General features: G+C 46.5%; 1 protein-coding gene across 1 annotated transcript; it reads right to left on the bottom strand.

Moving 5' to 3' along the window:
- Window positions 1-3,013: 3,013 nt before the first annotated feature.
- LOC122208804 (NACHT, LRR and PYD domains-containing protein 2-like) lies at window positions 3,014-17,650 on the bottom strand. Its single transcript, XM_042920259.1, is given in 7 exon segments — window positions 3,014-3,723; window positions 6,780-6,947; window positions 9,100-9,270; window positions 9,589-9,759; window positions 11,221-11,400; window positions 13,968-14,138; window positions 16,080-17,650. Coding segments are annotated over 7 exon segments (2,832 nt in total). The 3' UTR covers window positions 3,014-3,323.
- Between the last annotated feature and the right edge of the window lie 5,755 nt (window positions 17,651-23,405).

The following is a 23,405-nucleotide window of genomic DNA, read 5'->3' as shown; positions in this document are numbered from 1 at the left end:
ACAGAGCCCAATGTGGGGCTCGATCCCATGAACTCTGAGACCATGACCTGAGCCGAAGTTGGACGCATAAGCTGAGCCACCCAGGTGCCCCTAAATTGCACACTTTTAAGTGATGACAGTGGTAAATTTGATATGTGTATTTTATCACCAAAAGTCTACAGACATTGTGAAGTATCCCCTGGTTGAGGACACTTAGTCTGTAGTAATGAATGCAGAGCCTGTAGAGGGTCTCAATTTTAGCACAACTGAAATTTTGAGTGGCTCATTCTTTGTTGCAGGGACTGTCCCGTGCCTTGTAAATGTCCAGCAGCATCCCCGGGCTCTGCCCACTAGATGCCAGGAGCACCCTCTAGTTGTGACAATAAAAATATTTGCAAACGTTGTCCAATGATCCATGGGTGGCAAAGTCACTCCTGAGAACCACTAAAATTTTATGCTGTTTGACCCCAAATCCTTAAGACTTTTAAATTCCTGCACAAAGGAAGCTAAACTTTACGATGTAGCTTGGTTTCGAGTCTGTCTGCTTCTTTTTTTTTAATTTTTTTTTTAACGTTTATTTATTTTTGAGACAGAGAGAGACAGAGCATGAACAGGGGAGGGGCAGAGAGAGAGGGAGACACAGAATCTGAAACAGGCTCCAGGCTCTGAGCGGTCAGCACAGAGCCCGACGCGGGGCTTGAACTCAGGACCGTGAGATCATGACCTAAGCCGAAGTCGGACGCTTAACCGACCAAGCCACCCAGGCGCCCCAAGTCTGTCTGCTTCTTAGATGCTATGTCATAGTGGACCGTTGAATCCAACGTGTTTATTTACAAATAGGTAAGATAATAGGACCTTTTGGGGGGCGTTTGGAGGGCTGCAGCAACGTTTCAGCAAAAACGTATTTTAAATACCCAATATCCAACACAGGGTCTGAGCCAGACGTGTTCAGTCGGGACCAGCCGCCACAATGTTTGTATCTTTTTTTTTTTTTTTTTTAAAGGCCCCGTATCCAAGTGGAAACTTGGATTCTGACTCAGCACTGCCTCCAATAACTTGATCACTTCTCCTGAGCCCGACGCAAATCCTCCACGGCCTCTTTCCCTGAAATCCTTGTCTGTCCACACCCCAGTAAACACAGTTATGCAGAAGCCTAGTGAACTGGTATCTGCTGGGTGGAACACCCAATACTACAGCAACCTTGAGCACGGAGCAGATTTATCTTAATGAAATGGTCATGCCAAATAGTTAAAACAACAAAAACAAAAAAAAACCCAGGTCCTTCCTGGTACCACTGAGTTGCTACATTAAGCCACACTGTTTCCACCCTTGAGATAGAAAGAAGAATGCTGTGTTGATTTGTGGACTTTAACTTCTGGCTGACTAGTTCTCTTTCAACGAACTAATGTGATGCTTAACCCACAACACAGCCCAGAGAAAAATGCACAAGAGAGATGAAAAGATGAAACGAGGAGACGATCTAGAACTTGGAAGGGGGACAATACACAAAGAGATAAAGGGGCTGAGCTGAGGTTTTTTTCCCCCCAAATTCTGAATCCCTACAGCATAAAGCAAATAAAAAGTAGGAAATGAAATCCCTATCAAAAACATCAGTGTACATGGGGCGCCTGGGAGACTCCATCGGTGAAGCGTCTGACTTCAGCTCGGGTCATGATCTCACAGCTTGTGGGTGCGAACCCTGCGTCGGACTCTGTGCTGTCATCATGGACCCTGCTTGGTATTCTCTCTCTCCCTCTCTTTCTTCCCCTTCCTGCTTGTGCTTTGTCTCAAGAATAAATACATATTTTTTAAAGTTTTTAAAAAGAAGTCAGTGTGCAGACAGGAGATCATCTCGACAACAGCCAGGATGAAAGGAATAATCAACTACAAAGTAGCGGCAATTAGCAGAAATCCCAACACCCACAATAAAGGACAAAGCATTGAATGGTACCTTCAAAATGCTGAGGGACAACACCTGTCAGCTTTCAATTATATGGCAGGCAATCATTCTTCAAGAATGAGGCTTTAGAAAGACCTTTTTGTCTCCCCTAAAAATTTGGGATTTTTTAATAGATCCATCACGTGAAAATGTCAGGGAAGAAAACTTCACCAAAATATTATCCTAAATCCAAAGGAAGCAGTTCTGTGTTATTTAAGCTCTCCGCTTAAGTCACCAACTGTAGGTCACTGTTTTTGTAACATCCCCATATCAGTGTTGTCATTCCTCAGAGATACGTGATTGGACTACTTTAAGTTTGGTAGAAAAATCAAGTGAGGATATAGATCACCCACTTTTGTCAGTGCCTGGGGATTAGTGCTAAATGGTGATTCTGCATTTTTTTTTCAAGAAAGTTCGAAAGTGGCCTTTGCACCCTCTCTGAGTTATCAGCAATAGGGATGTGGTAACAGGGAAAGCTGTGGTTTCTAATGCAATGGATTACACACAGACACACACAATCACTGAAAGGTTAAAAACAACAATGATGCGATCAGATTTGTATTTCATAAGTATTAGTATAGATTAGAACATGGGTTGGCAAACTATGGCCCATAGGCCAAATCTGGCCCCTTGCCTATTTTTATAAATAAAGTTTTATTGGAACACAGCCATGCCCATTTATTTATGAATTGTCTATGGCTGTTTTCACCCTACAATAGCAAAGTGGAATCATTGTGAGAGTGACCTAACATTTTAGCTATCTGGCTTTTTACAGAAAAAGTTCTGGCTTAGAATATCCTAAAACTGACTAAGGAGGGTACACACCACACTGATCATGTAGACCCATCAGGCACCTATTAAATTTGGCCAAGAGAGGTGCCTGGGTGACTCAGTTCGTTAAGCATCTGACTCTAATAAAAATATTCTTCCAATTAAAAAAAAAAGCGTCTGACTCTTGGTTTCAGGTCAGGTCATGATCTCGCGGTTCATGAGTTTGAGCCCTGTGTGCTGGCACAGAGCCTGCTTGGGATTCTCTCTCTCCCTCCCTCCCTCTCTCTCTTCCCCTCCCCTGCTCGTGCTCTCTCTCTCTCTCAAGATAAACATTAAAAAATTTTTAATTTGGCCAAGAAATACCTGAGCGAGGGCAGAAAAATGAAAGAAACCAACATAACCATCGGTGAACTAAGTAATATTTCTTCCTAGACAAAGTATACCAAGTATAAAGTTAAGTCTAAGTTAGGTCTCAGGCGTATAAGCACAACCTCAAAGTTCTTTGTCTTTTATTATGCTTGTGTCCTTGTGAGATAGACATTGTGACATAAAGTCGGTATGTGACTTGTGCAGAATTTACTGTGAAACCAGAGAGGGAAAGCCAGCACTAAATTGTACCTATTTGACCCAGTGATTAACATTTGACCCTCTGGTCTTCATTCATGGTGGGTCTTAGAGCTCTCAGATCACCCCCGTTAAGACAGGTAGTCATTAAGAAGGATCTCAGGGTATTAAAGACAAAGTCGCACCGTGGGGATCTGGTGGTTCTGGCATCACTTCTTTCGATTGTCAGATTTGGATTGCTGTCTTTTACATCCTTCAGTAGCTTCTGGACTTCCATGCTAGATTCATCCATCTCCAACCTGAGTATCTTTAAGGGGCCGTTATTCTGTTTTAAAGCCTCAAAGAGCATCATTATTCCGCTCTGCCCCAAGGTATTCCAGCTCAGGTCCAGAGTTTCCAGCCTCTGAGCGCTGACTACCACCAGTGCAAGACCCTGACAACAGGAAGGGGTGACAGAGCAGCCACAGAGCCTGTGGGGAAAAAGCACAGAGACCCAGTCAGTACTCACTTAGAACCTACCGTGTTGCTAGATGCACTCGTTTTGCTGGCTGGGGACCTAGTAGTGAAGATAGGAAAGAAAAAAATTATTTTCTTCATGGAGCTTATTTTAGTGACATCAGACTTCCCTCAGAACGTGGAAGACAGTAGATGGTGGTAGAGAAGCCACGTTAGCAGGATTAGGGTCAACTGGCCAGAGAAGCATTCGGTAGCTTTATGGTGGTTGGTGAATCCCTCATTGGGGAGATGATAGGAGAAAAAAAGTAAAAGGAGGAGAGTGGGCCATTATGGTAAGTGGGGGACCTAAGCCACTGATACAATTTCACTGTAGCTGAAATGCCAAGCTGGGGGAGGGTCTTGTAGACTCCTGGAAAAACCTTCAGATTTGACCTGCAGTGGCACAGGGAAGGAGCTTTTGGGTCTTTTGAAACAGCTGCCTGTGGTCTGGCTTGAAGCTTGACAGGTACTTCAGGGAGATGGGTTGAGAACAAACTTCAGGAAATCAAGGGCCATCTCAGGGATCATGCCACACTCCACGGGAGAGTTGGTGGCCTCAATGCGAGCGTTAAGCAGTGGAGGCGTCGATGGTCATCTGCTAGGTGTCTGGAAGGAAGGGTCTCAAAATGAACGTGAGGTGCGAAAGGAAAGCAGGAAGAAGAGGACAGAAGCCTTCTAGTTGGTGAAGAGATGGACTGTTTTGTCCTAGACTTTCCAGTGAATCAATTATACTCAGTAAGGCATGGTATGTGAACATCGCCTCCGTTCCTCGCCTCCTTGTTCTAGAGCTCTTCCTAGACTAAAAGATGTGTTTGCCAGTGGGAAACAGAGGGTGGGACCCTTTATGGTTGATACGGTTCATGCTAGCTTATAAAGAGCCCAGTGGGCTGACTCAAGCCAGACCGCCCCCTCAGCCATGTACCCTTGAGTTCTGAACCATCTGCACGTCTATGCCCCACATCGCTAACCATCATTCTGCTGCCCCAGGTGCTGTAACAGGCACTGCAGATACAAGAAATAAATTCCATCCCCCTCGGAAATAAAACTCACAATGGATAAATGGATTAACAAATTGTGGTAGATCCCTACAATGGGCTATTGTTCCGCCATATAAAGGAATGAAGGATTTATACCTGCTTCAGTGTAGATCAATCTTGAAAATATACTCACTGAGCACTGGGTGTTGTATGGAAACCAATTTGACAATAAATTTCATATATTAAAAAAAAAAAAGAAAAAAGAAAATATACTCACTGAAAGAAGCCCAACACGAAAAGCTACTTACTGTATGTAGGACTCTGTTTATACGGAATATACTGAATTGTATATGGATAGCAAGATAGGTATAGAATGGAGACAGAAAATAGATGTCACCAGGGGCCAAGAGGTCTGGAGTCCCCATTTGGGGTGATAAAACAGATAATAAGTATAGCAAAAGCCACCAAGTTATACACTTTTAAATGGCGGATTTTATATTTGTGTGAATTTTCAATTTAACAAATTATAGGGGCAGCTGGGTGGCTCAGTCAGTTAAGCATCCATTTCTTGATTTTGGGTCAGGTCAGGATCTCACAGTTCATGAGTTCAAGCCCCATGTCAGGCTCTGAGCTAACAGCGCAAAGCCTGCTTGGGATTCTCTCTCTGCCCCTCCCCTACTCACACATATGCACACACTCCATGCCTGACAAAAATACACATTTTTTAAGAGACTTATAGACCCAGTGACTGGGTAGGAAAATGCCATGTGTGTACCATGGTAGGATAATCAGGAGATCTGGAATGATCGAAACTAGTTTGTTGCCCCCTATAATAGCCAAGCTAAGAAGTGAAATGTTAGCAGATATCTCTGCAAATTGAAGGGTCTGAGTGCTCTACCCAGAACAAAGGAAACCAAAGAGTAAGAACAAAGACTTTGCACAGTGGGAAGGAGCTGGGTGTGTTCTGGGAACTGAAAAGTCAGTTGAAGATGTGCCCGAAGCTGGGGAAAAAAGCCTGAGATGAAGGTAGACACAAAGAGCCTTGGTCACAGGGAACACTCTGAGATTCTGTAATAAATATGGATTCACGCGCCTGCTGCATGAAACTTTATCGCGAGGTTGGTGAGCCCACAAAGTAACTCCATAAATGCGTTAGGTGTGAAATCGTGAGGAGGAATCCTATAGAATCATGCATTCCATAAAGGGGAAATTGGAACATCGGATGTCACTGCCAATGAGTATCAGATGGCATCTGAACCCCAGTTTGAGGTCAGAGCCCCTGTTCAATACCTCGGCTAGGATGCCAGGTCCTCGTTCCATGATCAAAAAAAAGATCAACCCTAACCTGTGGACACTGGATTTGCTTGTTCAGCGTCTTCCCCAACGTCTAATTCAAGGGAGCTCAAACTTCGTGAAAACTGGAATCGTCTGGAATACCTCTGAAGACTTGGATGCCGGGTTCCACTTCCCCTAAATTTCATCAGTTTTGGGAGGCAGCCTGACCATCAGGAATTTTAAGAGTTCTCCAGTACAGCCAAGATGTTAAACAGAATCACCCTGCGTTCTGGTGTACTTTCTCATCTCCGCAAGGGCAGAGAAGCTGTTACATGACCCAGATTCTCTTTCCAATAGTGTTCTAGTTGCAAAGTACTTTGCATCAGTGAGATGCAATTGACCGAGACGTGGGAGGGAGAAGGTGGTGTGGAGCCTACCGTCCCATCGATGGAGTCACCGCCTTTCCTGGGGGCAGTATCCATCCATGGTCCCCTGATCACTGAGTTGAGGCAGGCCCACTGTGTCCTGCTCACTGGATCCTGCTTACACAGAAGCTGTGTGCCCCTGAAGCCCACTCTACTGGGGGCTGTCCACACCTCTAGCCTACTCCTCCAGGCCCTCTGAATGACTGTCAATACAGGTAAACCGGGTGCTTAGGATTTCTGCAGGGATTTGCCTCCTAAATTGGAGGGGAGAGACTATTGCAGTCTGCATTCTAAAACACCTCAGGAAGATTACGTATCTCCACAGCACCTTAAAAAACGAGCCAAAGTACCTACCCGCGACATCTTAGGTTACAATTTGGCTTCTTCAAGGCCTCGCAGAGATACCACGGTCCCGTAGCTATGGGGCTGAACCCCAGATCCAAGTTTGTTAAGCTGGAGTCTTCCTGGAGCAGCTTTGAGAGGTGTCTACAGCCACGTCTGGTTATGTTGCAACGTGATAACCTGCAAAGACCGTTGGATCCTTCTGACTTACGCCCTGCAAAGTGGTTGCTCCTTCCAACAGCACACACCTTCTACTGTGAGCTACAGACTTTCAGGCAGGCCTGTACGTGAAAACGTGCACGTGAAATCATTACATCATGCCCACCCTGCCTGAGTGTTAGAGGGTTCAACTGACCTTTGTCTGCCACCTTTTATTATGCAGACACAGACATACGCTTAAGATACAGATGTTCCTAGAACAGCAGCATGTCCTATAAGTCAAGAGCTTAGGCTCTAGGGTCAGACAGACCCAAGACTGAATCTGAGGTCCCATTTATTTTCTGTGTGGTTAGGCCACCAGGGTTCTACTCTTGCTGTAGAGAGACAGAGAGATTTTATTTCATGGCTTGTATTTAAATCATCCCAACAGGACTGTGGTGTACCAAAAGCTCAAGTTTCCGGATACCTAGTGACTGGGTTTGTGGCTTAAACTCTGTAGACTTTCCTACAAGCTTAGGCTTCTACAAAGCCCTCTGACTAGGAGGCCAGACCACACAGAAGGATGGTCACATGGTACATTTAGGCAGGTGGGTCTGTAATCAACCGTCCCAGCCCTGTGCCCCAACCATGGCATAATTGCAACCGCGGCCACAGACCCTGAAGTTCAGGGATGATAACTAGACCAAAAGACACCATGCTTTGTAGTATGTGAAATCCTAAAGTCATCGGTGAACCCGAGAAGTTTAGGGAGGGGAACTCAAACAAAATATAAGATTGAGTTTTGTAGGCTAAGTGGAGGCTTGGTCCAACATCAACTCTATGTATTTAAAGTAATGATCTTTGGCATTTCAGTTTCTAGAGGGGGCTTTATACCTACCACATAGATGTGACCACAGGCAAGCTAAGTGGTTAAGTGTTAGTTTTCCAATTAGTAAATCTGAAATAAAGGTAACTATCTCATGGGTTGTAAGAATTTTTTAAAAATCTTTGTAAAATTTAGTAAAGTTCCTCACACACAGTGAGTTAGCTTAACGAGCACTGGACATTTTTTATTTAAAATTTGACATTTATTTATTTTTGAGAGATAGCACAAGCAGGAGAGGGGCAGAGAAAGAGAGACACACACAGAATCCAAAGCAGGCTCCAGGCTCTGAGCTGTCAGCACAGAGCCTGACAAGGGGCTCAAACTCACGAACCACGAGATCATGACCTGAGCCAAAGTAGGATGCTTAACTGACTGCACCACCCAGGCGCCCCTGGACATTGTTTGTTTAGATGCCTAAGCCAACTCTAAAGACATGATGATGTCACTACACAGACAGCCTTGTAGAATTTTGTGTTCTTCCTATGTCCTACCTAAACAGTATTCATTAGATCTTTTCATTTTCTTTATATGCCACTATAAGCCGAAAACTTGTTTTCTCTTTTTAGTCTTAAATGACTGGAGCACATCTGGATTAAAGGAGAGCCTAGATTAATCCAGCTAGAAGCCATAAGCCTAATGGGCAGACAGAAGTGCCCTCAGGAGAATAAGGAGCTCAGGGAAATCAAAGCCAAGAAAAAAAAAATCTGAACAGAAATAAGCCTCTAACTCTGCCCAGTCTGTTGAATGTTACCCTAACTATGCTTCTAATGGGAACAGGTATCCCATGCTGGGATTATTCCCATATAACAAGGATCAGCAAATTACAGCCCATGGGTCAAATCCAGCCCACCACCTGTTTCTGGTGAATAAGGTTTTAGTGTAACACAACCACACTTCATTTCCTTACATGTTCAACTCAGCAATGGCACAGTTGAATACTTGCAAGAGAGACCCTATGGCCCATAAAGTCTAAAATCTTTACCATCTAGCCATTTTCAGGAAAGAAAGAAAGTATTGAACCCTACCACATAACTCAACCCCTTCACAGTTATAGGAACAAGTAGGTCATGTGGACTTTAAAAACATACACAAAACATCAGACCCGAGAACCAACTGTCTATCCCAAATTTCCGACATAGGAAGAGGTCAGAAGGTAAGCCCTGCTCTGAAAGGCATGTGAATATTCCTATCTGTTTCTACCTGTCCTTTCCCTAATTTGTACCAGGGTCTTGCCAATTTCATTCACGTAGAATCATCAAGTGCTCTCCTATCTGTCCTACCTGAATGCAGGTGCGCACACACACAGACTTAAACCAGGTTCTGTAGTTGACAGGGTGACTCAGACCCCCACATAAAAGTTTCACCCCACCATCCCCAAGGTTGTTGTTGGCCAAGCACAGGTATGTCAGCACCTGGTTGACGATCAAAGCAGAAGAGAGCTCCTCGCAATAGGCTTCTGTAAGATGACAGTTTTCTAACCTGCAAAAGCACCGCACATGTAGCAAGAACGTGAGAACATTTCCAAAGCCCAGCCTTCTTGGCTGACATCCCTTCTTGTTAATTCAGCACCCCCTATAACATGTGCTCATGATCAAAGCCCGAAGGACCAGGAATGGGAGAAGGGCAAGAAAGATGCTTGAATTATCCACCTGGGAGCAAAACTGAGAGCTAGGGGTCTATGTCGGGGGGAAGCCCCATATGGGTCGCCCAGCAAATCCAGGTGTTACCAATGCTGTTCCCCATTGTGGCCCCAGACCCAGTGTGGAGATGCTCCACGGGAATGGAGGCGGCACTTACCACAGCCTCTGCAGGAAGCACTTGGGGTGTCTCAGAGTCTTGCACAGCAACCTGGCACTCCCATCTGTAAGCTCATTTGCTGTGAGGTTCAGGCATGTGAGGGACTAGTTGACTTCAAGGGCTGAGAAGAAATAAGCCCACTGCTGAGTGGTGTCAGAACAGGATCCCCGCCTGTGAGATAAATGGGGGAAAGCCATTCTTCTGGGAGGACAGAGAGGCCACATCAGCTTACTATGCTTCCCTGAAGACTATATACTGGATTTCCATTTCATTCTACTCCAATAGGTGCCCAACCCTGACCTGAATTAGTACTGAGAATTGATCTCCTTTGCTTCTTCAAATGTCCCCATTGCCATTTGATCAACATCCAACCTCATGTAAGAGAAAAAAATCTATAATACAATTAGGCATGAAGTTTCACTAACGTGGCCTGTTACTGCTCAAACTCTGCCCTTTTTTTTAAATATGAAATTTATTGTCAAATTGGTTTCCATACAACACCCAGTGCTCATCCCAAAAGGTGATATTATTGAGAAACAGAGCATGAGCGGGGGAGGGGCAGAGAGAGATGAGACACAGAATCAGAAGCAGGCTCCACGCTCCGAGCTGTCAGCACAGGGCCCGAGGCGGGGCTCCAAATCACAAACCGCAAGATCATGACCTGAGCCAAGGTCAGACGCTTCACCAACTGAGCCACCCAGGCGCCCCATAGGGAGTTCTTAAAATTAGTACCTTTCTGGCCTCAGAGATTACCCTATAATGAAGAGGTTATAAATTTGCTTAAGTCATTGGAATACAGACAGGGTGGAATGTGAAGGGTCTCAAATCCTGTGAGCCTAAGTGGGAGATTCTGATTCAGACATTTGCCAAGGTTTAGTGTACCCACTTAGAAACATCACTTATCAAAACTTTAGAGTAACATTTTTTTCTAATTAAATGAGGAACAACATCAAAAATCATCCATAGGGAAAGAGCTACCCTTTGTGTCTTCCCCCTGTGCAAAACAGGTCATATTCCTGTTTCATTCAATGCTCAAGACCCCGTTTTATGGATGAGGAAACAGCTCAGAATCCTAGAGGTAAAAAATGGTATTTGGAAGTGAGCTCAAATCCAAAAACAAAACAAAACAAAACAAACCTGTGCTGCTAGCCTGTACCTCAGGCTGCCACCCAACTAAACCAAAGGAAAGAAAAACGGTTTCCTAGGTGGGTGATGATCATCAGAGTGCTCATTGGGTGGGGGGGGCGGTCTCTGAGGAATTGCTCAAATCAGTGAAATACCAGTGGCCAGGATACTTGATGCTTCTGTGGTATTGCTGAGTGGTCAGTTAGGGTTGATGGTTGCTCTGAATCCTACCATGTAGACAACCTGGAGTCTAAGACACCATGTCCCTGAGCCAGAGGACAGTGCAGAATTCTGGGCGTTTCTTTGCCCTCAGGGCTCGTTATTCAATGCACAAGACGAGCTAGCTGGAGAAAAAAGAATGTGGATGGGGTTTCTGCCTCTGTTCGAGACTACGTCCCCTGTTTAACGTGGCATCCGATCCGAGTAGGTCTGTCTCCTTTCCCGTTCACCCAGGGGCATGGGGTAGCTAGCGCACGGCATCAGATGACTGCTGAGAAAAGCAAGGACCGGGAGATCTATCTCAGATACTGCAGGTTACATCTGGAGTGTTTCAGTGGCTCACACAACAGCAGCAGCAGCTTGTCACTGTGGCTACCACCTTCCAGGACCAGGTAGGTCAGAGTCTTCTTACCAATGACAGCTAGACACAAGTTCCGATAAGCATCGGCAGGGGAGACCTTTTTGATCCTAGGGAAAAACAAAAAGGGGTTCCGTCTTGAGTGCTGTGGACACAGAGAGGTGAGCAGTCTCGGGGTCAAGGTGGACGGGGGAAGATGGTCAGGAAAGCGGACGAGGAGAGCGAGTCAATAGAGTGATGGCTGGAAAGAAGAAAAGCAAGGACGGCTGAAGGGGTCATCACCGTTGTCTTAGTTCATGCTGATGAAATGCGCTCTCCTTGTGTTTTTGTGTCCTGCCATGTGTCTCCTTCAGCTCACAGCCTTCTTCCCCTCACCCTCAATGTCTACTGACCTTCCCTAGCAAGAATAAAGGACTTCTTTTATTATTTTTTTAAAAAAAAATTTTTAACGTTTATTTATTTTTGAGATAGAGACAGAGCATGAATGGGGGAGGGTCAGAGAGAGGGAGACACAGGATCCAAAACAGACTCCAGGCTCTGAGCTGTCAGCACAGAGCCCGACGCGGGGCTCGAACTCACGGACCGCGAGATCATGACCTGAGCCAAAGTCAGACGCTTAACTGACTGAGCCACCCAGGCGCCCCAAGAATAAAGGATTTCTGACTGCCACTCCCGGTAGCCGTTTCCATTTCCACAAAGGTGTTTCCACTAAGGCTACAGCACGTTATGGTTTATGAGTTAGAAAACAAACTAGACTCCCTGAGGGTATGGGCCATGAAGAGTCACCCGATGCTTGCCACATCGGCTAAAGTTAACAAGTCGGGAGACCGCAGACATTGGCAAGGATGCCGAGAAAGGGGAACCCTCGTGCACTGCTGGTGGGAATGCAAACCGATGCAGCCACTCTGGAGAACAGTATGGAGGTTCCTCAAGAAGTTAAAAATAGAACCACCCTACGACCCAGCAATTGAACTATTAGGTACTTATCCAAAGGATACAAACATGCTGATTCCAAGGGGCACCTGCACCCCCGTGTTTATAGCAGCGCTATCAACAATAGCCAAATCATGGATTGTGGAATGTTAAATAGGATTACAAGAAATCTTAAACGGAGTAGAACATGAATTTCCTCCAATCCAACTGTGGACTTCAAGAAACAATTCAGCACTAAAAAAAAAAATGATAAGATTTTTTGTTTCTGGCATCTGGACTCTATGCCACCTTCTTCAGAGTAAGAGTTAATCAACCTGGTGTTATGCATCATGAAATCTAGCTCCTAAGTTATCCTGTGTGCACAGCAGGAAATAACTGGGGGAAATTTTTCTTTCAGGGCCTTTCTGAGGCATCATTAACGAATCCTAATTTGACATCGACTCAACACCCGCCACGACTGCCTCTTCTACCCTGTAATTGCAGATCTTCATTTACACTTATATTTTTAGAGGTTCTTCTCCTGTTTTTGTACCTCCAAACCTGGCACTCCATCCCCCTGTTGTAAAACACTCCCTAAACCCACAACTGGTCTAATAACGCATGACCCTTCATGTTTAGATAACGAACATTCCCATCAGTTTATCCAAAAGAGGCCTCAAAATGAAATTTTCAGCACCGAGTGCCAGAGTAAGGCGGATGCCGGCTGTTCAGGACCTCTGCTTACATTGTCCAAAACTCTTAGTGGAACAGGTTATGGGTGCCATCGAATTCTTGTTTTCTCATGTAAAGCCTTATAAAACCAGACCAATGTAAACTTTCAAGGCCATACAGAAGAAACTAACATCTTTCCAGGCACCAACCTATGTCAGATCACTTTGAACACACAAGTCCCGTGGCATTCTGAGAAAAGCAAGCTACCGATCTCCTGACATCACCAGGTACAGTCAACTGATGTTTGCCAGAGCTATTCCTTCCAAGTATATAGCACATTTCGGGTGGCTTAAGTAAACTTTCTAAGGCATGTTGGTTTGGAGAAGGTGATGGTAGGGAGTTTCAGCAGTGTAGCAGTCTGTAATTTTGAACACAACTTCTAAAGTTTATCACTTGCACATGTATTGGTTTTAAAGAATACCCTAACAGTCACCTGCCCAGGCGGCCCCATCATGATTTACTTGTGCCCCAACCTACCTCACTACCTGGACTCCTTTCTCAATCCCATCCCACATACCAGTTATAAATTCACCATTGCCCTATCAACGCTTCCTTATTCATATTATTTAAAACTGTTTCTCCCAAGAGGGAGGGAGCCAAACCGTAAGAGACTCTTAAAAACTGAGAACAAACTGAGGGTTGATGGGGGGTGGGAGGGAGGGGAGGGGAGGTGACAGGTATTGAGGAGGGCACCTGTTGGGATGAGCACTGAGTGTTGTATGGAAACCAATTTGACAATAAATTTCATATTTAAAAAAAAAAAACAACTGTTTCCCCCAATTTCCACCTGGGTCTCCTTCTGACATGCATGTACCTATATTTCCTATAGGAGAGTTTCAACTATGCCCATAGCAGATGTATGGAAACCTCCAAACACTTGGCCAAGTTTCATGAAAATAACTCAAGGTAACATACAATTCTTTCACTAGGAGCCATGTCAATATGTTGTATTCTGGGCACCCGGTTAGTCAGCCTGGTCAGGCATCCAGACTGCTGCCACATTAAAAATGCCTGGGGATTAGTTTCTACTCACACCACTTTCTGGAGATGACAGGTGACACGGGTTATTTGCTCACAAAGAATCCTCACGGAGGAGGGACTCAAGAAGCTTTGGCTCACATCCAAGAAGCACAGGCTCTTGTTTGAACTGAACACCGAGCAGAGATCCGCCCAGAGCTGGAGAGAGAGATGGTCATACTGTGACCTAGAAGGAAGGGACGGACAAGAGCGTCTGCTGAAAACCATGTATGGCAGCACTTTCAACAATAGCCAAATTATGGAAAGAGCCCACATTGTCCATCAACCAACAAATGGATACAGATGTGGTTTATATATACAATGGAATACTACATGGCAATGAGAAAGAATGAAATCTGGCCATTTGCAGCAACGTGGATGGAACTGGAGGGTATTATGCTAAGTGAAATAAGTCAGAAAAATACAGACAGCATATGTTTTCACTCACATGTGGATCTTGAGAAACGTAAGACCATGGGGGAAGGGAAGGGGAAAATAGTTACAAACAGAGAGGGAGGGAGACAAACCGTAAGAGACTTAAATACAGAGAACAAACTGAGGGTTGATGGGAGTGGGGGAGAGGGGAAAGTGGGTGATGGGCATTGAGGCAGGCACCTGTTGGGATGAGCACTGGGTGTTGTATGGAAGCCAATCTGACAATAAATTATATTTAAAAGAAAAAACAAAGAAAAGCATTTATGGGAAGAGTAGGAACTGGCAGGCTGTACCACAAAGGAAACCACCGACAAAATGAAAAGGCAGCCTATGGAATGGGAGGAAATATTGGCAAATCATATCATCTGATAAGGGGTTAATATCCAAAACATGTAAAGAACACCTACAAGTCAAAAAAAAAAAAAAAAGACTTAAAAATGGGTAGAGGATCTGAAAAGACATTTTTCCAAAGAAGACATTCAGACGCCCAACAGGCACATGAAATGATGCTCAACATCACTCATCATCATGGAAATGCACCTCGCATCTGTCAGAATGGCTGGACTCAAAAGACAATTTAAAAAAAGTGTTGGCGAGGATATGGAGAAAAGGGAATCCTCTCGCCCTGTTGGTGGGAACGTAAATTGGCACAGCCACCATGGAAAATGTCTGGAGGTTCCTCAAAACCTTAAAAATAGAACTACACTATGATCCAGGAATCCTATTTCTGGCTATTTTGCCAGAGAGAATGAAATCACTATCTTGAAAAGATATCTGCCCTCCCACGTTCATGGCACCATTATTTACAATACTCAAAATAGGGAAGCAACCTAAGTGTCCACTGATGGATGAATGGATAAAGAAAATGTGTGTGTATGCGACAGAATATTATGCAGCCACAAAAAAAAAAAAAAAAAAAAAAAAAAAAGGAAATTTTGCCATTTGTGACAACATGGATGGATCTCGGGAGCATTACGCTAAGTGAAGTAAGCCTGGCAAGGCAGAAAGACAAATACTGAATGGTCTCACTTATACATGGAACCCAAAAGAAACAAACACGAACTCATAGAACAGATTGGTGGTTGCCAGAGGCAGCATGTGAATAAAATGGGTCAAAGTGGTCAACAAGTACAAACTTCCAGACAGAAGTCCTGAGGGTGTGATGTATGGTATGGCGGCTCTAGTTTGAGAAAAAGAGAATCATTGGGGCGCCTGGGTGGCTCAGTTGGGTGAGCGTCTGACTTGGGCTCAGGTCATGATCTCCCAGTTCCTGGGTTCGAGACCCATGTGGGGCTCTGCGTTGGCAGCTCAGAGCCTGGAGCCTGCTTCGGATTGTGTGTGTCTCTCTCTCTGCCCCCCTCCCCACTCACAGTGTCTCACGGTCTCAAAAATAACCATTAAAAATTTTAATTAAAAAATTTTTTAAAAACAATTGTTAAGGAAAAAATTGTTAAGGAAATATCCAGATGGTCTAGGGATACCCTGAACCTGGTGCCATTAACACTAAGCTTCCATTCCTAACCTGAACATCACGACCTGCACCTTGAGTGGCAAGCTGGCAGGAGAAATTGTGGCCAGAAGCCCGTTCTGACCCTCAGCCACACGGAGCGGGAAGTCGGCCCCGTTCCGGGTGCCGCAGGGTGGGAGGCTGAGGGCGGGGGCAATTAACAAAGTGAACCTTGAGGCTCCTTACCCGGCAGCCTGGGCCTCGGACCCCGACGCGGTGTCGTCGTCCAGGAACACGCCCTTTTCCACCCGCAGACACAGTTTCTGCAGCCGTTCGCAATGCTTGAGGCAGAAGGACGCGTGCGCGAGGTCCGTGGGATCTTTCAAGTGCAGGGACACTTCCGTGACCTGGGCCACGGCTTCCTTCACCAGCGGTTCGTCCTGCGATTCGTAGAGACGGCACAAGGTCTCCCTCGTGTCCGTCACCGAGGAGAAGGGGCCGTTCTCGGGGGACCTCACGGTGCACGCCAACAGCTCGCGCTTGAGCTCCGTGGACACCGGGCAGCCGAAGGCGGCCCCCAGCTCCCTGACCCTGTCTTCGTTGGCGAGGCCGAACAAGAAGCGCCCCACGTGGGCCAGGTGGGGGTTCCGCCGCCCTTCCTCCTTGGAGAGCAGCCTCCGCACCCCGCGAGCGCTCCAGCCGGGGCCGCCCTCGCCGCCGCCCAGCACGTAGAGCGCGGCCGCCAGGAGGTGCTGCAGGCTCAGGTGCAGGAAGCGGTAGCAGCCCGCGCACTCGCCGCTCTCCTGCAGGAGGCTGCGGTCCACGAAGGGGCGCAGGTCGGCCTCGCGCACGCCCAGTCTGCGCAGGTCCCGGGGCTCAAACAGCGAGGTCTGCGCCCACACGCCCTCGGCCGCCAGGAGGCACAGGGCGCGCAGCGGGGCCCGGGGGCGGGGGCGCGGGCGCGGGCGCGGGCAGCTGCCCGGCGCGGGCGCGAACCGGCTGCACAGGAAGCGCAGCAGCAGCGACGTGGCGGTGCGGCACGTGCGACCCGGGTCGTCGCCCTTGTCCGCGGGCAGCCGCAGGCAGGCGCCCAGCATCCAGCACACGGCGGGCGCCGAGCCCAGGCGGAGCAGCGCCGCGTTGCTTCTCATCAGCTGCCAAGCGCGCCGCGCCTGAGCCTCGCCTCCCAGCTGTCGCCGCAGATACGCCCTGCGCTCCGGCTCCGAGAGCCCCTCGACCTCCACCAGGAGCGGCTGCTCCACCACCAGCCTCAGCTCCCCCAGGGCCTCGGGCCGCGTGGTCACCAGGAGCGTGGCCGCGGGGAGCAGCTTCCTCTTGAGCAGGCCCCCCAGGAGCACGGGCGCCGGCCGCCGCGCGCCCCAGTCGCCGCCCAGGTCGCGCGCCAGCGCCGCGGCGGGCACGTGCAGCTCCTCGAAAGCGTCGATGACCAGCAGGAGCGTCCGCGCCCGCGCGAGCAGCCGCGGAAGGGCCCCGCGCGGGCCCGGGGCGCTGTCGGCCAGCAGCTCCGCCAAGGTGCACGGCCCCCTGCGGCTGAGCGCCTTGCAGCTGAGGTAGAGGGCGGCGGGGCGGGCGCGGGCCTGGCCGGCCTGCGTCCAGTCCAGCATGCACTTCTTGGCCAGCGTGGTCTTCCCGACGCCCGCGGCACCGTGCAGCACCACCGTCTGTGACATTAGCTCTGTGGACGTCCTGGCGTTCAAGAGGGATAGGAACCCTTGGCTTCTCTGGGTCACATGGTCGTGAACGTCGTCGTCATCTCCTGGCCAAGGAGTGTCCTTCTGGATGGAGGATTTCTCCATCGCGTTCCTGTCTCGCTCCTCTGCACCTGTAAGGCTACGCGACGAGACAACGTTGGGGTGCCAGGGATTCAACTCAACTTGAAAACACACTTTGTAAAGGACCAGAAATGAGGACTATCAAGAACAGGCGAGTTACCTTCCGCTACCAGACAGTATTGACCCTCTGGCTCTTGTAACCTGCCAGCCCCCCCATCCCTTTTTTTATGTTTATTTTTTTGAATGTTTACTTACTTTTGAGAGAGAGAGTGCACACAAGTGAGCAGGAAAGGGGCAGAGAGCAAGGGAGACACAGAATCGGAAGCAGTCTCCAGGCTCGGAGCTGTCAGCACAGAGCCTGATGTGGGGCTCGAACACATGAACCGTGAGATCATGACCTGAGCGGAAGTCGAATGCTTAACTGACTGAGTCACCTCGGTGCCCCTAGAAGATTTTTTTTTAATGTTTTTACTTATTTTTGAGAGAGAGAGAGAGAGACAGAGCATGAGCAGGGGAGGGGCAAAGAGAGAGGGAGACACAGAATCCGAAGCAGGCTCCATGCTCTGAGCTGTCAGCACAAAGCCCAACATGGGGCTTGAACTCATGAACTGTGAGATCATGACCTGAGCCGAGCTGAAGTCAGACGCTTAACCAACTGAGCCACCCAAGTGCCCCATCCCAGGGCCCAATTTAAGGTGTCATTCACTTGATTCACCCTTGTGCTGACCCTGGCAAAGACTTACTACAAACTAGAGCAGATGATAGGAAACTGGTAGAAGGTAAACAAAGGACCCAGGAGACAGAACCACGAGCTCACTGGTGACTCACAAGGTCAACATCTTACAGTGCAGAGCAGTAGGGAAAGACCAGTCTTCCATAAACGGTGCTGCATCAATTAGATAGCCACATAAAAAGTAAACTCGGATCCCTACATCACAGCACACAACTAATTTGAGATCAATTATAATCTCAATTGTGAACAGCAAGTCCATAAAGCTCATAAGAAGAAAAATAAAAACTGTCCCCACTGGGGAGAAGATATTTGCCAATGACATCTCAGATCAAGGGTTAGTATCCAAAATCTATAGAGAACTTCTCAAATTCAGTACCCAAAAAACATAATCCAGTGAAGAAATGGGCAAAAGACGAATAGACACTTTTCCAAAGAAGACATCCAGATGGCCAACAGGCACATGAAAAGATGCTCAACGTCACTCCTCATCAGGGAAATACAAATCAAAACCACACTGAGGTATCACTTCATGCCGGTCAGAGTGGCTAAAATGAACAAATCAGGAAAATATAGATGCTGGAGAGGATGTGGAGAAACGGGAACCCTCTTGCACTGTTGGTGGGAATGCAAACTGGTGCAGCCGCTCTGGAGAACAGTGTGGAGGTTCCTCAAAAAATTAAAAATAGATCTACCCTATGACCCAACAATAGCACTGCTAGGAATTGACCCAAGGGATACAGGAGTGCTGATGCATAGGGGCACTTGTACCCCAGTGTTTATAGCAGCACTTTCAACTGCAGCCAAATTATGGAAAGAGCCTAAATGTCCATCAACTGATGCATGGATAAAGAAAACTGGTTTATATCTACAATGGAATACTACTTAGCAGTGAGAAAGAATGAAATCTTGCCATTTGCAACAACATGGATGGAACTGGAGGATATAATGCTAAGTGAAATAAGTCATACAGAGAAAGATACCATATGTTTTCACTCTTATGTGGATCCTGAGAAACTTAACAGAAGACCATGGGGGAGAGGAAGGGGGGAGGGAAGAGAGGGAGGGAGGCAAACCATAAGAGACTCTTAAGATCTGAAAATAAACTGAGGGTTAGTGGGGGGTGGGAAAGAAGGGAAAGTGGGTGATGGGCATTGAGGAGATAACCTGTTGGGATGAGCACTAGGTGTTGTATGGAAACCAATTTGACAATAAATTTCATATAAAAAAAAAGACATCCAGATGGCTAACAGACATGAAAAAATGCTCAACATCATTCATCATCAGGGAAATAGAAATTAAAACCACAATGAGATCCCACCTCACACCTGTCAGAATGGCTAACATTAACAACTCAGGCAACAACAGATGTTGGCAAGGATGTGGAGAAAGGATCTCTTTTGCACTGCTGGTGGGAATGCAAGCTGGTGCAGCCACTCTGCAAAACAGTATGGAGGTTCCTCAAAAAATTAAAAATAGAACTACCCTACGACCCAGCAATTGCACTACTAGGTATTTAACCACGGGATACAGATGTGCTGTTTCGAAGGGACACCTGCACCCCAATGTTTATAGCAGCACTATCAACAATAGCCAAAGTATGGAAAGAGCCCAAATGTCCATCAATGGATGAATGGATAAAGAAGATGTGGTATATATATACAACAGAGTATTACTTGGCAATCAAAAAGAATGAAATCTTGCCATTTGCAATTACATGGATGGAACTAGAGTGTATTATGCTAAGTGAAATTAGCCAGTCAGAGAAAGACAAATATCATATGACTTCACTCATATGAGGAATTTAAGATACAAAACAGATGAACTTAAGGGAAACAAAAATAATAACAAGGAGGGAGACAAAACATAAAAGACACTCTTAAATACAGAAAACTGAGGGTTACTGGAGTGGTTGGGGGGGGCATGGGCTAAATGGGTAAGGGGCATAAGGGAGGACACTTGTTGGGATGAGCACTGGGTGTTATACATAGGGGATGAATCACTGGAATCTACTCCTAAAATCAGTATAGCACTATCTGCTAACTAACTTGGATGTAAATTAAAAACTAAATAAATACATAAATAAATAAAAATAATGTAAATGAAGGGAAAAATAAACTTAAAAAAATTTTTTAATTTTTTTTTAACGTTTATTTATTTTTGAGACAGAGACAGAGCATGAACGGGGGAGGGTCACAGAGAGAGGGAGACACAGAATCTGAAACAGGCTCCAGGCTCTGAGCTGTCAGCCCAGAGCCCAACGCGGGGCTCGAACTCACGGACCGCGAGATCGTGACCTGAGCCGAAGTCGGACGCTTAACCGACCAAGCCACCCAGGCGCCCCAACTTAAAATTTTTTTAAAAAAATTTATATGGCACCACAAAAAAAAAAAAAAAAAAAACCAAGAACACAAAACACACACAAAAGCAAACAACAAGAAACACAACTATCTCCACTGCTTGGCAGTAATCAAAATAACGTACTAGCCATAAAGGTAAAAACCGATAACCTGAATTCGATTTTGAATCAGGACCTTAGGTTCCTCCAAAGAAAGGAAGACAAAAGGCACAGAAGGTAAAAGGGCAGCTGCAAGCTACGAGCTGAGAGCATATGCACTCAAAGTACGGATACTTTGAAATCCCTATTTTCAGAAGGAATGTTAAGGCATGCAAGGAATTCCAGCAAGCATGCACTAAAACAAGGTAACACTTGGTGGAAAGAAATCCGAAGACTGGAAAAGGCACCTCAAAGAAGAGAATGGCCAATAAGCACATTGAAAGGCATTCAACCTCAATAGACCTAAGGGAAATGCAAACGAAGACCCTAATGATAGAGATCGACCCCGCCCCCATCAGAATGGTTAAAATTAAGGAGGGGGGGGGGCGGTGGTGGTGGCCTGGGTGGCTCAGTCGGTTAAGCGTCTGACTTTGGCTCAGGTCATGATCTCGCACTCCGTGAGCTCAAGCGGCTCAGAACCTGGAGCCTGCTTCAGGTTCTGTATCTCCCTCGCTCTCTGCCCCTCCCCTGCTCGTTCTCGAGCTCTCGAGCTCTCTCAAAAATAAATAAACATTAAAAAAGGGGAGGGCACCTAGGGGGCTCAGTCGGTTGAGCATCCAACTTCAGCTCGGGTCATGACCTCACAGTTCTTGAGTTCAAGCCCCATGTCAGGTTTAAATTGAAAAAAAAAAACTTGCATTGCCAAACACAGAGGTTTCTCCTGCAGCCAGCCATACCCATGCATTCCGTGACGAGCAGCTTTACCCCTGGCAGTAAGTTAGTGCAGACATCTGCAGAAGGGGCATGCACATCCATTCACGGTGCCTGTCCTCATCGTGTCCCCAGACTGTAGCCATCCAAGAAACCACACAGAAGGAACCTTCAAATTGTATTGATTCAGCCCATGCAAAGTTCCTACTGGGGAAAACTGGTCTAAGGTGGCCTTGGTCAGCAGACTGGTTTTGAACAGAAGTCGGGCGTTGCCGGGCAGAAAAGAGCAGGCATCCGCAGTGTCCGAAGAGCCATCTGGTGAGTGGTGGCTTGGGTGTGTGACGACTAAGTGGATTATTCATATTAATTATGATGGTTAGCGTTGGTTTGTATAAACAGCTAGAAACTTCTATGTACGTACACACACACATGTAAACATGTTTTTAAAGATTAAGAGGAAGTTAGGGGCACCTGGGCAGCTCAGTCTGTTACGCCTCTGACTTGATTTCAGCTCAGGTCACGCTCTCATGGTTGTCAGTTCAAGCCCTGCGTCATGCTTGGGATTCTCTCTCTCCCTCCACCCACCCCTCTTCCCTGCTGGAGCTCCCTCTCTCCCTTTCTCTTTCTCTCTCTCTCTTGCTCACTCTCTCCCTTTCTTTCTCTCTCTCTCTTTCTCTCTCTCACTCACTCTCTCTTTCTCTCTTTCTCTCTCTCTCCTTCTCTCTCTCCCTCACTCCCTCTCCTCTCTCTCTCTCTCTCTCTCTCTCTCTCAAAAATAAACGTTTTTAAATCACATTTAAGCCTTGCAACAATCTGATCAGGTAAATTCTATTATCTGTGCTTTTTATGGTGCAGCTGAGGCATAGGGCAGTGGTGCTCCAAGTGTGGTGCTCAGACCAGCAGCATTGTCTGGGAACTTACGGAAAATGCAGATTCTGGGGCCCTATCCCAGACCTACCCATCAGGAAGTCTGGAGATGGGCCCAGGAATCTAGTTTAAGGGCGTCCAGGTGATTATGATAAATGCTAGTTTCAGGACCACCAGCCAAGGAAAGTCAGATCAAGGTCCACAAGAACACACCTGCTGATGGTGAAACCCAGATCATCATGAGAAGGAGTTTAACTCAAGAACTGGTGTTTTCAGTTACTGATACACTGCCTGAACCACTTAACTAAATAAAAAGCAAATCATCTCTACACCCTCAGGCATTAAATGGGCAACACTAGGGATGAGCCATTTAGTAAGTACATGGAGAAAGGGTAGAACACATCCAATCGTAAGTTAGATTAGGCAAATCTAAGTTGTGTTTTGTGTCCCAAAACACAAAGGATTATGAGGGCTCATGATTGGTATGAAATATTTAATATAAAAATATTCAGACTAAAATGCCAAGTCGAAAAGAAGCCCCCAACAACTGTGCTTGAATGTCAAGGTCACAGATGATTTTATCTTTATGGTCTTTTTTTCAATGCTGTCTTTGATCATCATGCCTTTGGGGTTGGGGAGGGTTGTTAAGTTTTTATTTAAATTCCAGTTAAATGGGTGATGGGCGTTAAGGAGAGTGCTTTTGGGGATGCGCACTGGGTGTCCTATGTGAGAGACCAATCACTGGGCTCTACTCCTGAAGCCAAGACTATACTCTATGTTAACTAACTTGAGTTTAAATTTTTAAAAAATACATTCCAGCCAACATACAATATAATATTAGTTTCAGGTATACACTATAGTGATTCAACACTTCCATCCATCACCCAGTGCTCATCAGGAGGTGTTTGGTTTTGCGGGAAAAGTCTTAGAAGGGGGTCACTGGGTCATAGTCAGGAAAGGAGAACACGCTATAT

This window comes from Panthera leo, chromosome E2, assembly GCF_018350215.1.
Source record: "Panthera leo isolate Ple1 chromosome E2, P.leo_Ple1_pat1.1, whole genome shotgun sequence".
In the NCBI taxonomy this organism is placed as follows: Eukaryota; Metazoa; Chordata; class Mammalia; order Carnivora; family Felidae; genus Panthera; species Panthera leo.
The sequence above is the reverse complement of the archived record's forward strand: the minus strand, read 5'-3'. Positions and strand labels throughout refer to the sequence as shown.